The sequence below is a fragment of the Neophocaena asiaeorientalis genome, unplaced genomic scaffold, assembly GCF_003031525.2.
Source record: "Neophocaena asiaeorientalis asiaeorientalis breed wild unplaced genomic scaffold, Neophocaena_asiaeorientalis_V1.1 scaffold119, whole genome shotgun sequence".
NCBI lineage: Eukaryota > Metazoa > Chordata > Mammalia > Artiodactyla > Phocoenidae > Neophocaena > Neophocaena asiaeorientalis.
Genome location: NW_020175821.1, coordinates 655,617 through 679,246, shown reverse-complemented (window position 1 = coordinate 679,246; position 23,630 = coordinate 655,617). Strand labels below are relative to the sequence as shown.

Here is a 23,630-nt window from a genome sequence, read left to right as displayed (position 1 = left end):
AACAGGAAGATCAAAATTACATAAGCTGAGGAGTTGGGGAAACAAATAGAGAGAAGAAATGGGGATGATATAGGTAATACTACGCTCCTTCTAAGAAGGGGAACCATTATCATGTTTGTACAAAGCCTGGCAGTCATGTGATGGGAAAGGAAGAGGTTTAATTCATGTTTCGGTGATGATGCTGAAAAAAGTGACACAATGGTGATGATGGTGACCATGGAAATAAGACCTTGAGTTGCCCCAGGAATCGGGCAGCCAGGCTGCAGCCAAGGCTAAGGTCTGTCACAAGAGCGACAATTAGTGAGTGGTTCAGAGACAGCAGGGTGTCAACACAGTGGAGGGAGAGGGAAAGTCAGTGTCAGAACTCAGAGGTTAAGTGTCTGGAGGTGACATGGTGAGGAGGAATGACGTTGAGTCAGAAGCAAACGTACCGTTAGTCGGATGCTTTGCAAACGACACAGAAAATCGTTTTACGGCCGGGACAAACAAGAGCTCTGGGGAGAAAAGACATCACGGGGATTATACCCACTGCTGTCCCCACCCTCTGCTCTGGAATTTGCTCACAATATACTCTGTTCTTTACAGTTAGTATACGACCTGCTCCCACCCCCGCCCCTTAGATTCCTTACTACCACATTTCAATCTTTTCCTTTGGATAATCTCCTCTCAGGAATCCATGTGTCATCTCTACCATAATACGGTCCCACAAACAACCCTAATCTCACCACCACATCCTCTTTCTGGTCATTTACAAAGAAATAAAATCTTTGTAGAAACTTTCATCACTTCCCCCAATCTCTTTCCATATCATTTTTCCTGCCTTGGCTGAACAACTTCCCCATCCCTGATTTCCTAGATTTTAATTGAGGCTCCACTGCATTCTTCCTGACCGTGGATCATCCTCCTTGGTCCCTACCACTACAGGCCAGAATCCAGGAAAGAATACAAAGGTGGAGTAAATTGATGTAGCAGGGCTGTATGTGGCTGATTATGAAGGGATAAGCATAAATAAGTAGTATTTGTATGGCGAGAGGGAATGCAAATGGAGGGGTGGATGGGGTCTTGGTTGCTTCTCCCCTCTATAACTGATGCAGAAAACTTGTCATAAGGCTAGTGTCAAGCGCCATCTTAAGCGTGAATTGTTATTGAGCTGTGTCCTTGCTGGCGGACAAATGAAGAAAAGAGTTGCCCCCCAAAACCCACCCACATACCATCTCGGTGCTTCAGACTGGCAGGTGGTAGCTTTTTGCCTTGGCTGCGGGCGTAGTCCTGAAGATTCGGGGCGCTGGAGGAGCCGCCCAGCACTGTGGTGCTGAACAGCCCCGTGCACTGTGAGCCTGCAAGGCCGGGAGTGCATTAGTAGCCACGCAAAGCTGCAATTACCACACAGAAGTACGCACGATTTCACATGACAACATCAGGACACACACACATAACCATTCAGAGCCACCACCACGTGGCCACTTCACATAACCACAAACAGCTTTCACTACTGTCCACAGCCACACCGGGCAAGCAAAGTGAGGATGCTCCTGAAAGTCTACTTGGCAGATACAAGAGGCCACTACAAATACAGGGTTAGTCATATTAGGGGACTCAAAGCTACTGAAAGGGATAAACTATGCTCACTAGGTGGCTCTCAGGAATGCTCAAAGAATAGGTAGATTCCTCTAGATCTCCCTAGATTTAATTCAGTTTAATTTAATTCAATTTAATTCTAGGGTTTGAAGAACCCAGAAATCGAGTCCCTTATTTGTTTAAAAGGAAAGAAACTTTGACTGAAACTAGAGACTAAGTTTAGAGTACTCAACTCAAATTCAAAGTTCTCATAAGTTCCAATTCCTCCTAAGTTTTTCATCCAACGTTCCCTCCCTTCTATTTTCCCTTAGGCCTTTTTACCTTTCCCAAGAAAGTATGAGACTCACTGAGTTTTTGAAGCTGGAATGGATTCAAAGATCATCCAGTTCAGCCTTCTTATTTTAGAGATGAAGAAACTGACATTCAAAAGGGATCTCATTTGTTCAAGGTCATACAGTTTGTTAGGAGCTAAGCTGGACTAGAATCCAGGTGTCCTGACTCAGGATCAACTGTGTTGTTAGAAAAGAAATAGTAATTTTTTTCATCAAGAAGAAAACAGAGCATTGTTTCTGAAGTGAAAATGGACACAAATTGAAAGGCATGTGAAGGGTCAGGTGATTATACGCAGAACATGCCTACTAACCGCTGAACACCCTACTCAGGAGAACCTCGTGAGCAGAAAACAGCGAAAAAGATGTTTTTTCTACTCTCAGAAGTTTATTGTCTTGTAAGTCCTGTGCTCAAAGCCAGATGCCCACACACACAAGTTCAAAGAAAGCAAAGAGAACTCTTGTCAGTAAGTGGAGTAAATAAAACTTGAAAAATCCCTGAAGCAAATAAATCAAGCTAGTCACTGTCCCAAGTATCTGATCGACAGTAGGGTTGGGACTCCCATGGTCCCGTCTCCTACTATAGCCCACAGGAGAGAATGGGCAGGAGGAAACAAGATTAACACTCCAGTTTGTGGGATTTTCTCCTCTACTTCCAAATCCATCTTAGCCAAGACCCTGGGTTTGACTTGGGAACTTAACATTCATAGGGGAAATAGACAGAGTGGAGACGTCAGTTTCCTTTGAGCCCACAAAGAGGGGATATGGTTTCAGGGGTCCCAGCATTTCAGGGTCACCACATAAATCAAGAAGTTCAGATGGCTGATAATTTCCACCCTGGAATTAAGGACCACTCCTCTGTGCAGCAATCTCTCCTACCTTTCATGTTCAAACAAGCTCAAGAATAGAGTTCCAGAGAGAAATAAGGGTTGCTAAATATGTCTGCTTTTTTCAGAGAAGCTGGAACTAGCTGGCTATATCCCAGCCCACCCCCAAGCTTTGTTCTACATTTACTTCCTCCACGAAATAATTTTCTGGCATAGTCCCACCAATCCTGCCGTGTCCAGTCTTGGATCATCTCAGGGGGTAGTCTTTACCTTACCACCACCATCTGTCAACCAGACTCATGCCTCTGCCTTGTTCTTGACAGCACTCCCCTTTAACTGGGCCAGACACACCTATCCTCTTTCCCACCTACCTGAAACCTATTCTCTTCTGGGGTTTCTGGGAAAAGAAGTCTATATTCACAGATCCAGACATTTGTCATTTATTTTTCATGCACCAAACCATCTACCTCATTTTAGGGATCTAGAAGGCAATCTAATCCCATAAAATTAGCCTGGAAAATTACCAAAAACCTTTCTTCCCATTTCTGGTCCAAATGCTGACCGTTTTGGGGCCAAGAAATTTGGTGCCAAGGAGACCTTTCTCTTTCAACAGTAAAATGAAAGGAGCTAAATGGAGAGAATAATAGGACAAGATAGAAAGAGCCAGGGGACCCAGTCTAGACCCCACACCACTGTCTCTACCTGCCAGTTCTGGTTAATAGCTCACAGGTGCTGTGTTCAAAGATAGTCCCTCCCAAGGACCCCTCCCCACTCCCAAAGAATACAATACCCTCTGAGGCTTGGTCCTTCCTGCAGTCTGTGTTCTTAGGAAAGGTTGAATGATGTTCTCCACCCCTCTCCAGGAATCAAAAAAATCAAGAGACATTCCCTCAAAGTCCTGAGAGAAGCCTCTGCCACTACACCAGTCTCAGATTTGTCCCTCAATTTTCAGGAAGGAAGGAAGAAGAATTACAGGATTAAAAGAGGATGAAGGGGAGGGCACGGAGGTAGGAGGGGCCAGAGCAAGGATGTAATAAACACAGGTCTCAAAGGAAGACATGGCACAAGTTCTCCAAATGAGGAATATGACCGTTATTGAGGGAAGGGAGCGTCTCACAAGTGCCTCTATTTATAGCTTTGTCTCTGATAACTCTGAAGAGTCAGAGTCTCCATGGACCCTAAATGTCTGGGCTAGACTGAAGGGACAGATAAGGAATAAGAGGGGAAGCCAGAAAAATGCCCTTCAGCCAGAGAAATGGGCGTTGTGTAGTAAACCAAAAGACAGACACCTTCCTGGAATGCAAACAATCATCTGGGATCAAAGTTCACACCTACATGTGGCTTCTCCCAATTCATCCTCCCTAGCCCCACCCAACAATTCCACTGACTAGATGACCCCAACTCCCATGACTAAGGTTCCCCACAATAAAACTCTAAAGAACAGACAGACACCCCTTCCCAACAACAGATGAGAGATGCTGGAAAACCATACCTAGGCCGCTCTGCTTCATCTCCGTTGGTGGCCGTGAAGATGAAAAGAGTCGGTAGCCACCAGGCCTCGAGGACGAAGTCTCAGAAAGCACCTGGAGAAAAAGGACTCTATGTTAATTACCGTTTTGCCACCTCAACTGAGAAGTCTAAAACCCAGGTCCTGAATTCTTGCCCCTACAAAACCAAGCAATGTCAGGAAGTTTAAGGATTTTTATGAGGAAGAGGAATGCAAAGTCTAAGAGTATACTTTACAGAGGAAACTGTCCAGGGAATCCTTCTATACTAGAAAGCACTTCTATTTCCAAGATGCCTGTGCCTACAGCCCTCTAATCCCAAATCTGAGAAATCATTATTCAACCATTCTCAGTGCTTAGCAGGGCAGGGTACCTTAATCTTTTATATCCCTCCATAGAACTCAGAAAGCAAATCACAATAGCTCAGCCACAATAAGAAGTCTGGCTACGCTCTCTTCTTTCCATGGGACAGCTGTGGCTACGGCAGCCATACTCAGTTTCTTATCTGAACCGAAAGCCCTCCCCTCCACTCCTGGAGACATGAAATGGATTTCTGAAAAGCCCACAAGGGCTCAATCACATAACCCACACCACACACACACACACACACACACACACACACACACACACACACCCCTCAACAGTGTTCTGAGTCCCTAAGTCCCAAAAGGCAAAGATAGAAGCAATAAGGGAAGATGAAGTATGGAGGGACACCTGTGTGCAGGATGCCAGGTGAGTGGTGGACACAGCCCGGGGCTGTAGGCCGATGGCTGGGGAAGGCCGGGGGAGGTCCCCTGACCTCCGGCGGCGCCGTCCCCGCAAGGGGATCAGGTCCAGGTTCCCCGTGCACTGCATGTTCATGACCTGCAATCAGACCGGGTGGAAAGCCGGTCACGGCTCCTTACACCCCAGGCTCCCCAAAGCCCTGGGCCCATTGGGCAGAGGCAGTTGTAAGGCTGGAGAGGATGATTGCCTAGGGCACAGCTGCTCTGAAGGTCACAGATTTTGTATTCTAAACCAGTCCAAAAATATAAGATGACAGGAGAAGAAGGGATGGAAAGAAGGGTCGTAGTTGATAAGAATAAGACTACCAATGCCTGTACTTATAGAACACGGAGAGGAAGTATTAATACTAAAAGGTTGTATGACCAAAGAGCAGAGAGAAGATTTTCTTGCAAAGCTGAGGAGCATATCGTGGGCAACCATCATCCTGGGTAGCCATGGTATAAGCAGCACTAGTAACTGAGAGGAAGGAATCTGATTACAACAGAAAGCTTCCTATAGGCCTGAAAGAAGTCAATTTCATCAAGTCTGAGAGATGATACACTGAGAGCTCTGCTTTGCCTGTCTCTTGACTGCTTTAAATCAGAAGAAAAAAGGGGATCCAACATAACAGTGCCAGAGACTGGCAGACGATGTGAATGGGGAAGACACTGGATGTGGAGGAGCAGTTTATTAGTGGAAGATCATATGTCATTCTGTCCATCTGATCTATTCACATGAGTCTGCAGTGTGCTAATGTACTATGGATACTAAGTTAACTTACACCTCAAAGAAAATATGACGCATACCCCACCTAAGGCAACTCTGAGTATTCATGACCTCAAGTCCATCTTAAAATAATCAGGCAGAAAAGGATGAGCCTAGAAGAGAGACTGTAGTTTGTCTTCTCAGCATTCTCCAAAATCTGAACCATAAACCTTTGTCTGAACCTATGTAAGCTAGTTATAGATTCTTCTGAGATATTTCCAAATGGAAAGACCAATTCCTTTAAGACAGAGAGCAGGCACCAAGCCAAGTGAACAGATTCATCTGTCAAAGCAGGACCCAAAATAGAAAGTCATGGTCCCTGAGACAGGGATAAGTCATGGGGTCAAAAAGAGTGTCATTGGGCCAAAGAGGGAAAGGATCTCTCCAGGAAAAGACCAAAACTTTGGTTTTTACTCCAGGACACAATGTGAGATTTACAACGGTCCTTTCCTCTAGGCTAGAGAAATAGAACCAGGCCCAGACTGATAAACCTCATCAGAACAAAGGGGAGATAGATAGACCTCGAGACTTGATTCCCTTTCTGGGATGAGAGTATAGATAACCCTAAAGGGGTTAAATTAAAGTGCCATTTTTAGCAAAGTGATATTTACTACAATCTGAGCTTTAATATTTACCCAAGACAATAAAGAGATGGAGGGGGCCTGGCCTTCAATATCAACTGTATTGTTATCATTGTTACTGTTTACTAAGCATCTATATGGTGAGTATTACTTATATTTTACAGATGAAAAAAATTTAGGCTTGGAGAAGGTACCTGTCCAAGATCACACAGCGTCTGATTATCAGACTGGGATTTTAGCCCAGAGTACACGCTTTTCTACTATATTTCCTTTTAAAGAACTGCCTTCTCAAATTCATCCAGAGGCCTCCTCCTCAATCTCGTCTCTAAAAGTCCTTATCTCTCAGGCACCCCTCACTGGCATCTCTTTAACCTCAGAAGTAGCAACCAGCTTAAAGGAGCTTTCCTGGGAGACCAGCTGTGAAAGAGAGGTTAAGTGAAACATATCCATCAGGGGCAGGAAGACTCTGTTTAAGGTCCTAAGAATTCCACTGAGGGGATTCAGAGATTCATGGATATTGTCCTATGAGCACTTCCACCACTTCTTTCTCCCAAGCCCCTCCCATTACCTCCATGGAGCCGGCTTTGCGGTTACGAATGAGGGGTGATCTCTTTGGGAGGCCAGGGCCCTCAGAGGGCTGGGGTGAGGTCTGCAATGCTCCGTCTGGCTCATCTGATGCCTTCCCCGGGCACAGGTCCTCCATGCTGCCTTGGTCTGTTTTCATCTCCTCATTCTACCCAACAACAGGCATAGACAGGAGAGATGTTAATGGTCTCCAGCCTCCTAATCCAATTCTCCCCAACCCTTTCAACCTCCCTGTACTGTTTCCGAGTTTCCCATCACTTGGTTCCTAAATCCTCCAGTCCCAAATCCCAGCACTCTGACCCACCTCAGAAGAGGCTGGACGGAATCCACAGCCAGTTGGGGCACTGCCTTCTTCCTCGACACCTTTCACTCCAGGGCTGAAGTGCAGCTCCACATGGAACCGCTCCTCTGATAAGGGATCCTTTAGGGCATCACCAGATGAAAGGGCAGTTGGAGAAGCTGGACATGGTGGTGGAAGACCAGGCAGGGACAACAGAGAGGAACTCAAGAGGACACATCCTCCCAGGGCTGAGGTTTCAGCGTCTTACACCCCTCTACAGTAATAGCTCCCTTTAACTACAGTCTAGTGTTACGGGATGCTCATACTCTCAACCTCCACAGGACTTGCCAACTTCCAGTTCTACAACTGTCCCCCTCCCTATCTATCTCCCACAGGAATTCAGCTTTGCTACAGTGCATACAGCAGCACATTTAAAGATATCTTTGTGGAGCCAGATGAAGAAGGTGTATGTGTAACAATGTTTGAGAGAAAAAGACTCATTGTAACATTGTTCAAATTCCATACCCTCCCTAATGCCAGAGCTATGTTCTCTGGTATCTCTCTGGCTCAACACCAACCCAAAACATGTTTTCTGTTCCAGGAGGAACCTCCTGGATGTTCTCTATCATGCTGCACCTAGGCACCACACCTAACTGGATTCTACAGAATCTAAGCATAAAAAAGCTTTTCCCTAAAAGGGGATTGAGAAGAAAGAAGGGGGCCTCTCCTCACCCCGCCCTGTTAGCTCCTCACCCGTGTGTTGTCTTCATAAAGCATGATGACAATCTGGGTCATGTAGTTGAGCTCTGAGATGGCACTAAGATAAGCCAAAGCTCGCTGCCATTGTGCATCCTTGGTCTCCTACCGAACACAAGAAGAGGTAAGCTAATGCCCAAGGACGAGGGAGTCAGGGAATGGGCGGGGAGACGAGGAGAACAGAGGAGGCTTGCAGTAAAAAAGAAGCATGAGGAGGAGAGTAAAAGAACACTGGGAAAAGATGTTCATAGGCTGAAGGAAAAAGGATCCTTACATCAAGAAGTCCCCCATAACGGAAGACACTGAGTAGGGAGTGGACGTGGCTTTCACTGGTAAAGTAGAGACGTGTTCGAACATGGCGGCCTGGGGAGAGCACTCCTCGGGAGTACCTGAGACAGCAGCTAAGTCACTCACACTGTCAGCCAGTCCTCTTCTCAGCCCTCCACAAACTCCCTCCTCCCGCCTCAAAGACTTCTCTCTCTTTTCCACCCCAGGACCCCTCCCGTTCTTGGTTCCCCAAGCTGTCCCAGCCTGGGTTCCCCCAAGAGCTCCCTGACATGCCCCTCCCTCCATCCAGCACCCCACCCAGCCCTCCCTCACAGGGGGTGCAGCTTGTTGACAGACTCATCCTCGTGGGTTCTCTGCAGGTCAAGTAGTATCTTCCGCAACAGTGGAAGACAGAAGCCCACAGCAATTTCCAGTTTCTCCTCCCGACTGATCCCGTACTCCTAGGGGCCACAGGCCAGGAATAAGCACCTCAATGAATCTTGTTTTCCTCTTGCCTTATACTCCCAGGTCCAAGATCATGCTTGTCTTCACCTCAGGTCTAGGGCTTCTTCCAACATCACCACATTCCCCCTCTCCAGGTTTTTCCTCAGTTAGCCTCTTGGGTTTCCTCAGAGCCAGGATTGTAGCTCTAATTGTAACAACTAATTCCTTTTCTAAGTTTCCTTCCCCTGGTTCCCACACCGCCCCTCCTTCCTGCCTTTTCTCTCCTTCCTTCTGCAGTGCCCCTAGCCCCAGGCTCCATCCCTTATGTGAGACACACCTGGGGAATGACCACATCAGCCAGTGCCTTAGAGAGACGGAGCAACTCTGCTGTTCCTTGAAGTCCCAGACTCCCATTGTGCTGCACATCATACTTGACACAGTCATAGATGTCAGGAATCTTACTGATATCATAGCGCCCACTCTTCTGTCGAAAGTCACGCTCCAGCTTGCTCCAACGCTGTAGCATTAGCTCTAGTGTCTCGCTGTGGTAAAGCTGCAGGTCTGGAAGGAAGACAGACAGACAGAGCCAAAGGCTTCACCTCTAACAAAAGACCCTAGCAAATCTGAAGCAGAACCAGAGAGATGAGGATGACGTGTCCCAGACACTTAGGAGAGGACACAGGATTGCCTGAGGAACCCATCCGTACCCAAGATCTTGAAAGGAAGATAGTAGTATTCAAACCCACCTACAGACTTGGGGTCCTGCATCCGTTTCTGGATCTGGTGAGTGAGGTTTTCAATCAGGGCAAATACCTGATCACAGACCTTCACAGGATTCTGGATTATAGCCATGGAGTTGAGTAGGGAAGTGCTTCCAGTGGGAGCCAGCTGTGGAGAATAGAAAGATGAAAAGCAAGACAGGTTCAGTGCCAGTTGCCTAGATTGCTGTGAGCTTATTACAGAGAGACTGACTGCAAATAAGCTCTGTCTGTTGGCTCACCCCAACGAGACATTCTTTTTTTTTTTTTTTGCGCTATGCGGGCCTCTCACTGTTGTGGCCTCTCCCATTGCGGAGCACAGGCTCCAGACGCGCAGGCTCAGCGGCCATGGCTCACGGGCCCAGCCGCTCCGTGGCATGTGGGATCCTCCCGGACCGGGGCACGAACCCGTGTCCCCTGCATTGGCAGGCGGACTCTCAACCACTGCACCACCAGGGAAGCCCCCAACGAGCATTCTTACGCTACTGGGAACACTAGCAGTTCAGATGAGGGGACTGCTCTAGCACACAGTCATCTAAGAATGGGTCATCTTAAACGTCTTGGAGTCAGAGGAAATAAAATAGATCTAGGTTCTTTTCTTGGGGGTTCTAAAATAAGCACGGAAAATGCTGAGGAATACAGATTAAACCAAAATCCCCACAGAATGTTTTCGTGAGTGGGTAATAGACATAACTATCTTACTCCTCTAAACAAGATGCTAGCTTGAATCTGGAGTAGAGGTGCTGTCTCAGAACTAAGTTCCAACTCAAGCATTTAGGATGGTCACAGTCAATGAAGATGGGGAGGGGGAAAGGAGATTGCAGGTTGAATGTACTCATTCTACCTCGGTCCTCACAAGTTCCATTCTTGCTGGCAAAAGGAAGCAAGGAAAAAGGAAAGTATGATACCTTAGCTTTTTTGGATTTGACATTGAGCAATGGATTGGAAAATAAGGCAGCAAGGTCCTGCCCCTTTATCAAGGCCTGCTCAGAGAAGAACACAGAAAATGCCATTCTCTAGTCAATGTGCTCAGCTACTTTGCTTATTTAAGAATCTATCAAAAATGGTTACACAGCAGTTATGAAATGAGGAGCTGTGAGTAGGAGGATGGTAGAAAATCATTGTCTGGCACATGATCCCCAGTCAATCATGGCATGGATACATAGGAAAAAGGAAAAAGAATGGCTTGGGTAGTGGCATCCACTGTGATTAATACTGTGAGGCTAACAGCCTGGGCTCTCTAGTTAGATTCCTTGGGTGACCTTGGAAAGGCTGCTTAAATTCTTCTGAGCCTAGGCTTCCTCATCTGTAAAGCGGGGGAAAAGTAGTACCGGTCCACAGTTCTTACAGTGGATTAAAGATGGCCATTAATTCTTTGTCACATTCCCCTTCCCTTGAATCTGGGCTGACCCTGGGACTGTTTAACCAACAAAAAATAATAAAGTTATACTGTGCTAATTCTGGGCCTACACTCTAAAAAATCTTGAAAGTTTCTGGTATGGGGGAGTCCTAAGCTACTATTTAAGAAATCCGTCTGGGGAATTCCCTAATGGTCCAGTGGTTAGGACTTCATGCTTCCACTGCCGGGGGCATGGATTTGATCCCTGGTCTGCTAGAAAAACCACATAGGAAAAACACATGGAGAGGAGAGGCTCTGAGACTACAGGGACAGGGACATCATGAGGAGGGAGAGAGCCCAGCCATCCTAGCATCCCAGTTGAGCCTCCAGACGGTTCCAGCCCCAACATCTGGACAGCAGCTGGGCAATTTTAGGGAAGACCCTAGGCAAGACTAGTTGAGCCTAGAGCTGTAAGGTGATAAAATGGTTTTTGTCTTAAGTTACTGAGTTTTGGGGTAGTTTTTTATACAGCAACAGATAAACTGAAACATCCTTCCGTTCAAAATCCTTGGGTTCAGCTGTGTTTCGGAATTGAGAATTCTTGGGACTTTAAGAAGTTAATACGGTGCATATGCCACATGTTAGATAACACCTCCAGCAGGGCCTAGGACGTAACCAAACACTTTTCTATTTCTGTAGCAAAATGTATGACTATTTACACTAGATGGGATAAATGGGGATTAGAAAGAGTCTTACCATGTCGGGTTTTGCTGTCAAACGAATCTTGGTGGCAAAGTTATAAAAATCTTTTTCATTTCCAAAACTGTGGATGACAGATTGTGGACCCATACTTATCTCAGAGGGTAAGGATTAAATGACACAATACATGGAGAGCACATAAAACAGTGCCTGGCACACAGTAAGTACCATTACGGATCACTATTATTTAGAATTCTAGGATTTGGGGATTGGGCTGTGTTGGGCACAAAGTCTAGGAGAGCCTGACCTGATCATAATCCTCAGGGGCAAAGGGTGCATCCTGCTGCAAAATGTGGTGCAGCCGAGCCTTCACCCGGTGCTGGCAGCTGCTCAGGGAATCGCCATCACTGTCCAAGAGCCCGTTCATGTTGGCACTCTTCACCATTTGTACCAAAATGGGTGTCAGCTCCCCTTCTAGAGCTAGAAGGCCCTAGAGGGGGAGCAGAGAATCTATTAGTTTTCCTTCCAGTCTAGTTCCCCTAGGCCTCGATGGTCCCAGAGATCAAATGAGAGCTGGCTTGGGAGTTGGGGTATAGGTCAAGGGGCCCACCCCACTAATTATTCTCAGTAGTATAGAATGCAGTCAGTACATACAGCTGATTCACTTTGCTGTACAGGAGAAACTAACACAACATTGTAAAGCAACTATACCCCAATTAAAAAAAAAAGAATGCAGTCAGACACAAGCAGAAACTTCTCTGACATGGCACACAAACACTCTGAAATTTCCAACTAGTTCTCCAAACTCTGCTTCTCTACCTAATGGAAGCTGGAACTGTGGGTGAACTGTAGTGTGCACCTTGGCAAAGGCTGCAGCAGTCATCTGGACACGGCCCTCATCAGAGGCATAAATCTTGAGATCATGGCGGAAGGTGCTATGGAGGCGAAGCAGCCCACACCCGGGGAAGCCAGCATAGTCACCTGGGGGCAAAGGGGAAGACCAGGAATGGATGGCTGTAAATACCCAAGAATGCTCATTTCCCCTTTAACTTCCCTATTGTCTCTGTCCCTTGTTTCCCCAACTTATTCTCTAATCATCTTATCTCAGCCCTGCTAGGTATTTACAAAACACTCACCCTGTCCTCCAGGGTACATGCAGCGGAAAGCTCGCCCCAGCTCCTCAGCCTGAACACGGCCAGCAGGGGTCAGTTCTCCACCCCACTTCAGTACCAGCAATAGGGATGGGGCCAGAGCCTCCCCCTGTGGATCTGCGGGAATAAGGGGCAGTGAACAGGTCTAGATCTAAGGAAAATAGTGGGGACATCTAAATGTTAGGTCTTCTGAGGAGCCCGGAAAGGTAATTTGGGATAGAGGTCATCTAAGGGTTCAAGAATAAGAGATGTGAGTGGTGATGGGAAAGGGGTATTACATCTTACCTTGCCCCTCATTAGAAGCTTTTACTCCATGAGGGTAGTAAGTCAACTGCACCTTCCGGTTGATGCCTGAGAAGTGACCATACCTGCAGGATAAATTCACAGTTTACTTTCTACCCCAGCAGCCAATTCTCACTGCTAGTGGCCCCCCTTTCCTATTCCCTTTCTCACATCTCCAGCACAGATTTCAGCTGCTCCAGTTTCCCAGTCTTCTCCTCAATCTCACCACCTGGTTCTTTTTCCAGTTCAGCCAATAGCAGCCTTGTGATGTCCAGCACCTCCTGGAGGAAACAACAGGGTATCTGTGCAGGAGGCCAAGTCCTGGCTGGTTAGGCTTTCATCCTGGTCTCTCACTGAGGCCCCCAATCCCATACCCTCTATCTTTCTGTAGCACTGCTCCTCCCAGGCAGATTCATCACCTTACCTGTAGCTGCTCGGGCCGCTTCAGTTTTAATTTCCCTGTCTTGTAGCCACCATGTTTTTCAAATAGACTAAAAAACCTGAAGAAATAAGGAGAAGCTTCAGTACGGGCTGAGACAGACAAGAGCCTCTGGGAGGTACCCCTCCCCATTTCCTTCACAAACACCTATTTGTCTGGATTAGGATACTCTGCCCACCTTGGGTGTGTCACCTCCATCTTCATCTTCTGCTTGGGGGTACGATCCCCGTGACGGATAATTGCAATGACGCAACGAAGTTCCATCCTAAGATAGGGAATGTTGTTAGAGCCTCTCCCCAGTCCCACCCCACACTGCCTCCCATTTCATCCTACCCAACGGGTCAAAGAACAGAGGAAAAACTATCTGAGATTAGGAATAAAGGTAGGCTCCACCAGTCAGATGGCACAGGGTCAGGAAGTAACCACTGGTCTGACACAGATGCCTTAAGTAGGTTACTCCCGATTTTTAACTTTTACTTTTGCTCACATGGTGCCAGATGTGGTAGGGACAATGGGAATGTCCTCAGCTTCTGTGGGGATGGACCATGGGATCTGGAACTGCGGGGCAAGCTCCCGCATTATGGTGTTCCTAGAAGGAGAAATGCAAAGAAGCCCTGTGAAAATGAATGAACCAGAACTATATATATGAATGAAGCTCACAAAAACTAACAAGTAGCTGAAAAATACATTAATATAAAATCTAAAAACATGCGAAAGCCACCCCATATATGTAATAAAAATACGAATATATAAATGGGAATGACCAAATAAAGGACTGGTTACCTCTGGGCGGTGGGAGGGAAGGGGATATACTTAGTAAGGGGTATGTAGGGGCTTTAACTATATTCTTTTTTTTTTAAGTAATTTATTTTATTTTTGGCTGTGTTGGGTCTTCGTTGTTGTACGCGGGCTTACTCTAGCTGCGGTGAGTGGGGGCTACTCTTCCTTGCAGTACATGGGTTTTCATTGCAGTGGCTTCTCTTGTTGTAGAGCATGGGCTCTAGGCACTGAGGCTTCAGTAGTTGTGGCTCGTGGGCTCTAGAGCGCAGGCTCAGTAGTTGTGGCGCTCAGGCTTAGTTGCTCCGTGTCATGTGGGATCTTCCAGATCAGGGATCAAACCCGTGTCCCCTGCACTGGCAGGGGTATTCTTAACCACTGCTCCACCAGGGAAGCCCTATATTCTTTTTTATTTTTTGGCTGCACTGTATGGCTTGTAGGATCTTAGTTCCCTGACCAAGGATTGAACCCGCGCCCCCTGCAGGGGAAGCTCGGAGTCCCAACCATTGGACCGCCAGGGCATTCTCACCTTTGTCACTTTTAAACCATTTTTACGATATTTAAAATACAGGCATACCTCGGAGATATTGTGAGTGCAGTTGCAGACCACCACAATAAAGTGAATATTGCAATACAGTGAGTCACAGGAGTTTTTTTAGTTTTGCAGTGCATATGAAAGTTATGTTTACAGTATACTGTAGTATATTAAGTGTGCAATAGCATTAGGTCTAAAAAAATGTACATATCTTAATTAAAAAAGACTTTATTGCTAAAAAATGCTAACCATCGGGATTCCCTGGTGGCACAGTGGTTAAGAATCCACCTGCCAATGCAGGGAACACAGGTTCGATCCCCGGCCTGGGAAGATCCCACGTGTTGTGGAGCAACTAAGCCCATGCGCCACAACTACTGAGCCTGTGCTCTAGAGCCTGTGAGCCACAATGACTGAGCCTGCGTGCCACAGCTACTGAATCCCGCGCGCCTAGAGACCGTGCTCTGAAGCAAGAGAAGCCACCACAGTGAGAAGCCTGTACACCACAACGAAGAGTAGCCCCTGCTCGCCGCAACTAGAGAAAGCCTGCGCGCAGCAACGAAGACCCAACACACCCGAAAATAATTAATAAATTTACTAAAAAAAAAATGCTAACCATCATCTGAGCCTTCAGCAAGTTGTAATCTTTTTGCAATAGTAACATCAATGATCACAGATCACTATGACAAATATGATAGTGAAAAAGTTTGAAATATTGTGAGAATTACCAAAATGTCACACAGAGACACAAAGTAAGCAAATGCTGTTGGAAAAATGGTGCCAACAGACTTGCTTGACACAAGGTTGCCACAAACCTTCAATATGTAAAAAAAATGCAGTATCCGCGAAGCTCAATAAAACGAGGCATGCCTATACAGTAAAAACTTTCCAATTCTCTTCTTTAAGCCCATTCTCCCCAGCTCAGACCACTGTGCCCCTTACCCCAGAATCTTGGCACAGTCATCGTAGTATTTCATCGAATTCTTGACGAAACTGAAGCCGTTGACATCACACACAAAGGAGTGACCATTGGCACGAAGGAGGTCAAAACCACAGACCGTTTGCTGCAGGCGATAAAAGCAAGATGAGAACAAGAGAGCCACTCTTCCTTCTCAGCACCCCCCTCATTCCACAGCCCCTCTCCTGTATCCCTCCCACCCCCCGCCCCCAGCACACACACCCTCCCCTTCGCCGCCAAGGGGACTTCCTCCACCTTAAAAGCTACGCAGACTTTCCTGGCCACCAGCTTTTCCATGGCAGTCAGCATGACTGGATATCGAATTTCTTTCCCCTCACTGTCTCTTTCGACCTTCCCATCCAAAGCTGGAGATTTTCTGGCTTCAGCATGGGCATAGTCTGGCCCCACTGTATACACCTGCAGGTACATAGCATCACTGAGTATGCCCACAGCTCACCCTGCGTATGAGAAGACAATATGAGCACTATGTCTGTAGACTAGTTTCACAGTAAACAAAAACAAAACCAACAAATCCCCAAGTTTTATGAACAAGGAGACTGACATTTTTCTTACTGAGCTCTACTTTAGTATCATTACGAAGGTTTCTCCACAGGACTCCAAAACTATTGCCTAGTCCTTACTAAGAAATAACTTACCAACAGTATTCCATTTTCCATGTCACTCTTGCCCTTGCTCTGATAGTGACAATGTAAATACCTACTTCCCCCACTTCTTACCTTCACCTGCATATGAAAACCCATCACATTCATACTTTATTTTCTACGACCACTTCCATACACTTCCACTTACTTCCCAAGCACCCCACCCCACCCAGATATTTATAACCTCTTAAATCCCTGTATCCACCATAACCTTGACATCTGTGCCATCTGTTGGCATAAACTCCTCATAGATGTATGACCCTGTCTTCCGGACGCTGCTCTCAGGAGAGTAAACGCTGCTCCGGCTGCCAATCTTCAGGAGAAAAAGGAAGGGAAAAAAAAAGTTGCCTTTAACTTGTCCCCAAATCCTCCAGCTTCCCTCCCCACAACCTCATTCTCGCCCTTCTACTTCTCTGCCTCCTCAAATGCCCAAATGTCTCCCATACCTTACGGAAGAGGCGCTGGCTTCCTCCTCCGGCTGAGCTGGGGTAGTAGATGTAAACATTGTGGTCCTCTGCACTCACTGGCTTCTCCACAAAGGGCTTGGGAAAGACGGCTCCATTTACCTCCACCTGATCTTCACCCTCAATCAGGTTGCACTCTGAAAGGTAGGCATGTGGTCATTCCTAGGGCCTAAGAATACTTCCAACTCCCACTTCTCTGAGTTGTAATCTCCATAACCCTCAAGTTGCTATGACCATATCTTAATAATAGATATGGTAATTAATATCTATATAAGAGGTCCAAGGTTCTGTCCAAAGACCCATGGCTCTAGCTCTACCCATAATCCAGTAACCAAAGCCTCACTGAGCCGGGTGGTACACAGGAGACGTCTAGAGGAAGGAGAACTGGGCTAAGTCATAGAAAGCAGGGCAGGACTGGACAAGGCCAGGTACTCACCCTCAGGCCGGGCAGGGTCACGGTTGAGCACAGCATATCGAGGCAGATCAATACCCTCCTCCTGCAGGATCCGGTACACCTCCCTCCTGTCACCCCCGAATAAATTAGCTGGGAGAGGTGGGGGATGGTGACCAGGGGAGAGGCTAGGGATTTCATTCATTCAGGAATTGGGAGACACCCGTGTACAGAACTCAACAGGGTATGGTACAAAAATTAAGCATGTTTCTTTGACTCTGCCCCTCCCAGAGTGGGTTCTCTAAACAGGCATGATCTCAGGGCCACCCATCCCACCAGTCAACAGAAAGCTATACCTATCCTGGATGTAATACTGCATAGCCAGGTCATTGATAAGAAAAGGGTTTCGAAGCTTGGAGTAAGCAACAGCTTTGTCCAGAGGAAAGCCTGGGATGGAGAAAGGAAATAGACCAAAGGAAGAAAGTGAAAGAGACAGTGAGAAAACAGCAAGAGAAATAAACATATTAAAGCTATTAGTTGCCACTGAGTTCCACTACCCATCCAACCCAGCACTCATCCTCCTGCCCAACTTCCCAAGTCTAGAATATCCATCAGAAAAAAGTAAAACAGAAATTTTTTTTTTTTTCTTTTTCAGTACATGGGCCTCTCACTGTTGCGGCCTCTGCCGTTGTGGAGCACAGGCTCCGGACGCGCAGGCTCAGCGGCCATGGCTCACGGGCCCAGCCACTCCGTGGCATGTGGGATCTTCCCGGACCAGGGCACGAACCCACGTCCCCTGCATTGGCAGGCGGGCTCTCAACCACTGCGCCACCAGGGAAGCCCAACAGAAATTATTTTTAGGGTCCTTCCAAAGACCAATTCTGTCAGAGACCTAAGAATCTTAGAGCTTTCCTGAGGTTCAAATATGGGCTTTAAACTACCACCGGCAAGTCCTCCAAGATGCAGGGAGAACAAACCCCTTTGCACTGTTCCCTAGTGTGTTGGGAAGAGCTGATGGCCTCTTTACTATTTGACAGTAAGAGCCTCATTTCCCAGTCCAGCATTCCCAACACCATTCCTTCTCATTTTCCTTCACACACACCAACCTTTGGAGTGGAAAGAGATGAGGCAATGGCAGGATGGCCAGTTTTCCACAGGTTCATTAAGGATCACATCTTCTCCCAGGATGATAACAGTCAGGTAGTCAAATCTGCAGAGTCGCTCTAGGATTTGGGTCATTGGCTTGGACTTGGATTTCTTGGTCATGGCACAGATGCCAACAATGATCTGAGGTTCAGGAGGCTACAGAGAGGAAGTGCTGTCAGGTACTTCCCACCTAAACCATCCCTATCAGGGAACACACGGTTTCATCTCCTTAGGGCACAGAGTTTCTTGCCAGGACTTTGGAGCTATGGGGTTAAGGTTACCTCCTAACTTAGGCCTAGATTGGGGTACCTGCAGGTATTCCTACTGCCACAGTAGGAAATGTGTACTCGGCAGAAGAGTAGGAGAACCAATAATAATGAGACAACAGGAGGAGGGCATAAGGGTAGGGGCTTCAAAGAGAGGCAATCTAACCAATCTCCACTGCCCTTCCCCTTAATCAGAATAGGGCCTGTTTATGACAGGGAGTCTATGCATTTGGGAAGAATGGGGAGAGGTGTCTCCATCCTCTGGAATCTCAACTATGACAGGGGTCCCAGAACCAAGTTACATCATCGTTTTCCCTGGTCTTACCACTTCATCCTCCTCATCCTCAAGGAGCTCGCTGTCACTCTCTTCTGTCCTCATGCCTATTCCACGGGTGCCCAGCCCCTCATCTCCAGCTCCAAGGAAGAAGTGGGCTGTGGCGCTCTCGCCCTCACTGGCCGGCAATGACCACATCCCCGCTGGAGCACCCACTCATCCCGCTCTGCAGTGGAGGGTATGTATCCCTGTTAGTTCAGAATCCAAGCCCCACAGCAGTGCATGGGGATGGGGGATGGGGAATGAGAAAATAAGAGGGAACTACAAGGGGACTAGGGGAAACAGGAAACAAAGCTATGGTGAGAAGGATCAACAGGAAAGGAGGCATGTGGGATATGACTTGAGATGACTAAAGATCCCTAAGAGAAAATCAAGGTCTCCCTTTTCCTCCCTGCTCACCCCACCCCCAACCATGAGACTGGTAAGAGGATCAGTAGATTAACCCTTACAGTGCTGGCATGTCCCTGATTCTGCCAGCAGGAAAAACCGTTAACTCCAGCAGCAAATGGGAAAGGCAGTTCCTCATGGAAGGCTACTGTTGATTCCTACCAGAAGAGAAGGTTAGAGTGACATTTCAACTTTGGATTCATTCCAAAATGTTCCTGGCCCTTCTCCACTTCCCCATAGTAGTGTTGAACTCAGTGATTTAATTCAAGAGCAGAGGAATAAGAGAGTTCATTTGCCTTTGCTCTTAACCCCTATCTTCATTCATACCAAGGATTAACTCAAAAAAGCATTGACTGAGGGCACCCTATGTTCTAAACATTAAATCAGAACATAAAAATCCCCTATGCCCCATCTCTCCTTCACCTGCTTTACCTTAAAAGAGAGATGCTCAGTTCCAGAAAATCTGTTCAAGGAAAGAGGTCTAGTGCTAGTTGGGAAGTTGAGGATACAGGCATCCATACAACAGGCTCCAACCCATTCTCAAACTGAAATTTCAATTTTCTCTCTACCATCTCAGGGTACAACAGACACAAGGCTGGTCTAGCCCAAGGTCCTTCATACCAGAAGCTACAATGGAAAAAAAATCCTGCCTAGAGCCATTATCAGTGAGAATATCTTAAGACTTAAAATTGAGTCAGAACAACCTGGCAGTTCCACTTCTGCATACATACACCTGCAGCAGTGGTTCTTAACCAACTGTGATTATACTGTGCAAAGGACATTTGTCAGGAGACACTTTTGGTTGTCACAACTGGGGAGATGCTATTGGCATCTAGTGAGTAGAGGCCAAGGATGCTGCTCAACATTCTAAAATGCATAGGATATACCCCCACAGCAAAGAATTGTCCAGTCCAAAATGTGAGTGGTGCCAAGGTTGAGAAACTCCGCTGTAGAGAAACTCTCCCACATAAAAAGACACTTGCAAGGATGTTCATAACCTTACTGCTGGTAATGGCAAAAACCGAGAACAACTCAGATGTCACAAGTAGAAGAATGGATAAATATAATGTTGTGTTTACAAATGGTTGACTAACAGCAATTATTAAAAATGAATCGGGGGGATAAGTTAGGAGCTTGGGATTAATATATACCTACTACTATATATAAAATCGGTAAACAACAAGGACCAACTGTATAGCACAGGGAAATATACTCAATACCTTGTATATATATATATATATATATATATATGTATATATACATATATATATATGAATCATTTTGCTATACACCTGAAACTAACACATTGTAAATTAACTATATTTCCATTTTTAAAAAATGAATCAAAGCTATATATAACATGAACAGCTTCCAAATGCAAACTGCAGAAATATACATGCAGGACAATTCCACTTGTACAAATAAAAAATACTACATATGTTTATGGCTGTATACATAATTAGAAGTATAAAAACAGACAGGAGAGAAAGACATCAAATTCATGATAGTGGTTACCTCTGAGCAGAGGGGAAAACAGAACTGAGAAGGATTCAAATGGAACCTCACAACCTTATCTATAATGTTTATTTCAATTAAGAAAACTCTGAAGCAAATATACAAACGGTTAACATCCGTTAATACTAAATTGTGGGGATACGGGTATCTGTTATTTTTTTCCAAAAATGAAATTGAGTCACATCTGCAATTTTCTACATTCTGCAAAAGTTCTCAGAAATACTGACCAATGGCTCTAATGAAAGCCAAAAACTCCTCAAGTAAATGGAGTAATTTAGTCTTATAGGTTTTTAGTCTTCAATATTTACTTTCCGTATTTTTATTTTAAACCCTTCCATTCTTGGGATTAATATATACCTACTACTATATATAAAATCGGTAAACAACAAGGACCAACTGTATAGCACAGGGAAATATACTCAATACCTTGTATATATATATATATATATATATATATGTATATATACATATATATATATGAATCATTTTGCTATACACCTGAAACTAACACATTGTAAATTAACTATATTTCCATTTTTAAAAAATGAATCAAAGCTATATATAACATGAACAGCTTCCAAATGCAAACTGCAGAAATATACATGCAGGACAATTCCACTTGTACAAATAAAAAATACTACATATGTTTATGGCTGTATACATAATTAGAAGTATAAAAACAGACAGGAGAGAAAGACATCAAATTCATGATAGTGGTTACCTCTGAGCAGAGGGGAAAACAGAACTGAGAAGGATTCAAATGGAACCTCACAACCTTATCTATAATGTTTATTTCAATTAAGAAAACTCTGAAGCAAATATACAAACGGTTAACATCCGTTAATACTAAATTGTGGGGATACGGGTATCTGTTATTTTTTTCCAAAAATGAAATTGAGTCACATCTGCAATTTTCTACATTCTGCAAAAGTTCTCAGAAATACTGACCAATGGCTCTAATGAAAGCCAAAAACTCCTCAAGTAAATGGAGTAATTTAGTCTTATAGGTTTTTAGTCTTCAATATTTACTTTCCGTATTTTTATTTTAAACCCTTCCATTACAAGTGAGTTTGCAGCTTTGATTAGAAAGTTATAGCTAATCTTTATATAGATCTTGACCTTTCTAGTCTTCACCATCTGCTTTTCTCTGTTGCTCAACCACCGTGAGGGCACAACATTCTCCTTAGGCTTAACGTTTTCAGTTGTACACTGCAGGTCTTATACATACACACTCCTCCTGATTATAGCCTGTTTCTTTGAAATCCTTTTTCGTGACCTGACCCAATTTCCATGACTTGTGACATTCCCAAGGTCCCTGTATAGTTTAAGCAAGCAGAATTTTGTTGCACGCTTTATCCTTTCTCTGAAGCAGGAGCTTTCTCTAAGATTCCTAACCCTCCACGCTTTCTTCCACTAGGTCTTTCCCGGTTTTCTACTGAATGTACACTGCCACATTCTTGAAATTCTATTATAACTCTATAACAGGAGATGATAATTGAATGGCAAAGGAGAATCTGTTCACAAATATGGAGCTGAAGAGAGATGAAAGGTCTAAATTCATAGTTAACAAAGCAGAAATAGAAGCCTGACAGAAATAGCTATGAAATAAGCCAGGATTTATTTAGATGTACCTCTGCGAGAAGCTGGGATTTAATGTGGTGTTCCAAGAGCCATTGCCCTGTTTTCTGTGCTCTTCTCCCCTTCCCCCTCTCCCCTAATACTTTGTTGCAAAAGAAAACTTCAGACTCTAAACTTCAGACTCTACAGTAGGCTAAAGGGCAGTCTTACTGGGGCCTGAATCAGTGTGGAAGGGAGCGAGGGGAGGGGAGGAAGCAGGAGATAGTATAATAGGTAAGGAGAGAGGGAGGGGCAGGTGGGCAATCTTCTCAGGAACATCTATGTTAAATCAGATCTAGAGAAGGGACTGAAGGGAGGGTAAACTGTGTAACTTCTTTATCCCTTAGAATTTAGGGCTGCTTTCCTAATCCTCTAATTTCTTTAACCACCATGCACTTCTGCACTTGATGGAGGGCTCCATCAGTGATGAAAGAGAAAGGTCAGTACAGGGTCAGGCGGGAATACTTCCAACACAGTTAAAACTCCTCAGGCCACAAACACTATCTCCTTCAACAGTGGACCCCTTCTCTCCTTGATGCAGTTTTTAATGCTTCATACATACCCTTATTATGCCACTGATGAACTGTGCTGATGCCCTTGTTATCGGTATCAACTCACTCATACTGCCTTCTTTCCCCAACTTACTAAAAGGACTCTTCATTGACTCCCCTAACTACTGCCCCCTCCTACATCACTATTCAACCGATCCAATCAACAATACAACTAATCCTGTCGCTCATTGACTCCCCAGCCTTAAACAGTCTTTCAAACCCTCAGATGAGTCACCACACTTGGTAACAAATTTATATGGAACCCTCAATGCTCCCCCGCACAGACTGAGAGCCACTCCTTCCCAACCTGCCTTCCCTCCAGGCTCACCTTCTCTCTCCTCTCTGCAACAACCCCTTCCTCCAGCCGAGCCTCCGGTCTGACTCCACTCCCACGCCTCCTCACACAGACCTGCCCGCCCTGACCCTCTCCCCGGCAGACTCCCCTGGCTCAGCAGGACCCCCTCTTCCTCACGCAGACCTTCACACGCCCATCACTTCTCTCGCTGACCCCCTCCTCTGCGCTCTCCTCACTCAGCTCCGGGTCACGAAAACCACCTCCCATCCCGACTCCTCTAGCCTTTTGCCCGCCCCCGCCTTCCCCGCCTCACTCTCCCTTCGCTGACACTGAGGCCTCTCCGCTGGGTCTCTTTCTAGAGCTGCCCCCAGCCGCTCCTAACCAG

General features: G+C 45.8%; 1 protein-coding gene across 9 annotated transcripts in view; it reads right to left on the bottom strand.

Moving 5' to 3' along the window:
* Positions 1-23,630, bottom strand: part of PPIP5K1 (diphosphoinositol pentakisphosphate kinase 1) — a 46,332-nt gene that overhangs the window by 22,495 nt on the left and 207 nt on the right. Inside the window, exons 2-29 of one of the 9 annotated variants that reach the window (XM_024732446.1) lie at positions 19,330-19,425; positions 18,872-19,046; positions 18,241-18,436; positions 17,491-17,581; positions 17,180-17,265; positions 16,726-16,880; positions 16,491-16,592; positions 15,873-16,034; positions 15,602-15,723; positions 13,838-13,939; positions 13,529-13,615; positions 13,336-13,411; positions 13,083-13,192; positions 12,915-12,997; positions 12,615-12,746; positions 12,338-12,459; positions 11,786-11,968; positions 9,429-9,570; positions 9,020-9,243; positions 8,572-8,699; positions 8,246-8,360; positions 7,969-8,076; positions 7,240-7,356; positions 6,919-7,083; positions 4,954-5,103; positions 4,227-4,317; positions 1,212-1,337; positions 432-494 (exon numbers count right to left, since the gene is read on the bottom strand). In XM_024732446.1, the coding sequence (XP_024588214.1) occupies positions 432-494; positions 1,212-1,337; positions 4,227-4,317; positions 4,954-5,103; positions 6,919-7,083; positions 7,240-7,356; positions 7,969-8,076; positions 8,246-8,360; positions 8,572-8,699; positions 9,020-9,243; positions 9,429-9,570; positions 11,786-11,968; positions 12,338-12,459; positions 12,615-12,746; positions 12,915-12,997; positions 13,083-13,192; positions 13,336-13,411; positions 13,529-13,615; positions 13,838-13,939; positions 15,602-15,723; positions 15,873-16,034; positions 16,491-16,592; positions 16,726-16,880; positions 17,180-17,265; positions 17,491-17,581; positions 18,241-18,436; positions 18,872-19,018 (3,385 nt within the window). In that variant the 5' untranslated portion in view covers positions 19,019-19,046; positions 19,330-19,425. Of the gene's footprint in view, positions 1-431; positions 495-1,211; positions 1,338-4,226; positions 4,318-4,953; positions 5,104-6,918; positions 7,084-7,239; positions 7,357-7,968; positions 8,077-8,245; positions 8,361-8,571; positions 8,700-9,019; positions 9,244-9,428; positions 9,571-11,785; positions 11,969-12,337; positions 12,460-12,614; positions 12,747-12,914; positions 12,998-13,082; positions 13,193-13,335; positions 13,412-13,528; positions 13,616-13,837; positions 13,940-15,601; positions 15,724-15,872; positions 16,062-16,490; positions 16,593-16,725; positions 16,881-17,179; positions 17,266-17,490; positions 17,582-18,240; positions 18,437-18,871; positions 19,047-19,329; positions 19,426-23,630 lie in introns of those variants that run through there. The other 8 variants (XM_024732447.1, XM_024732448.1, XM_024732449.1 and 5 more) reach the window with 8 other exon arrangements.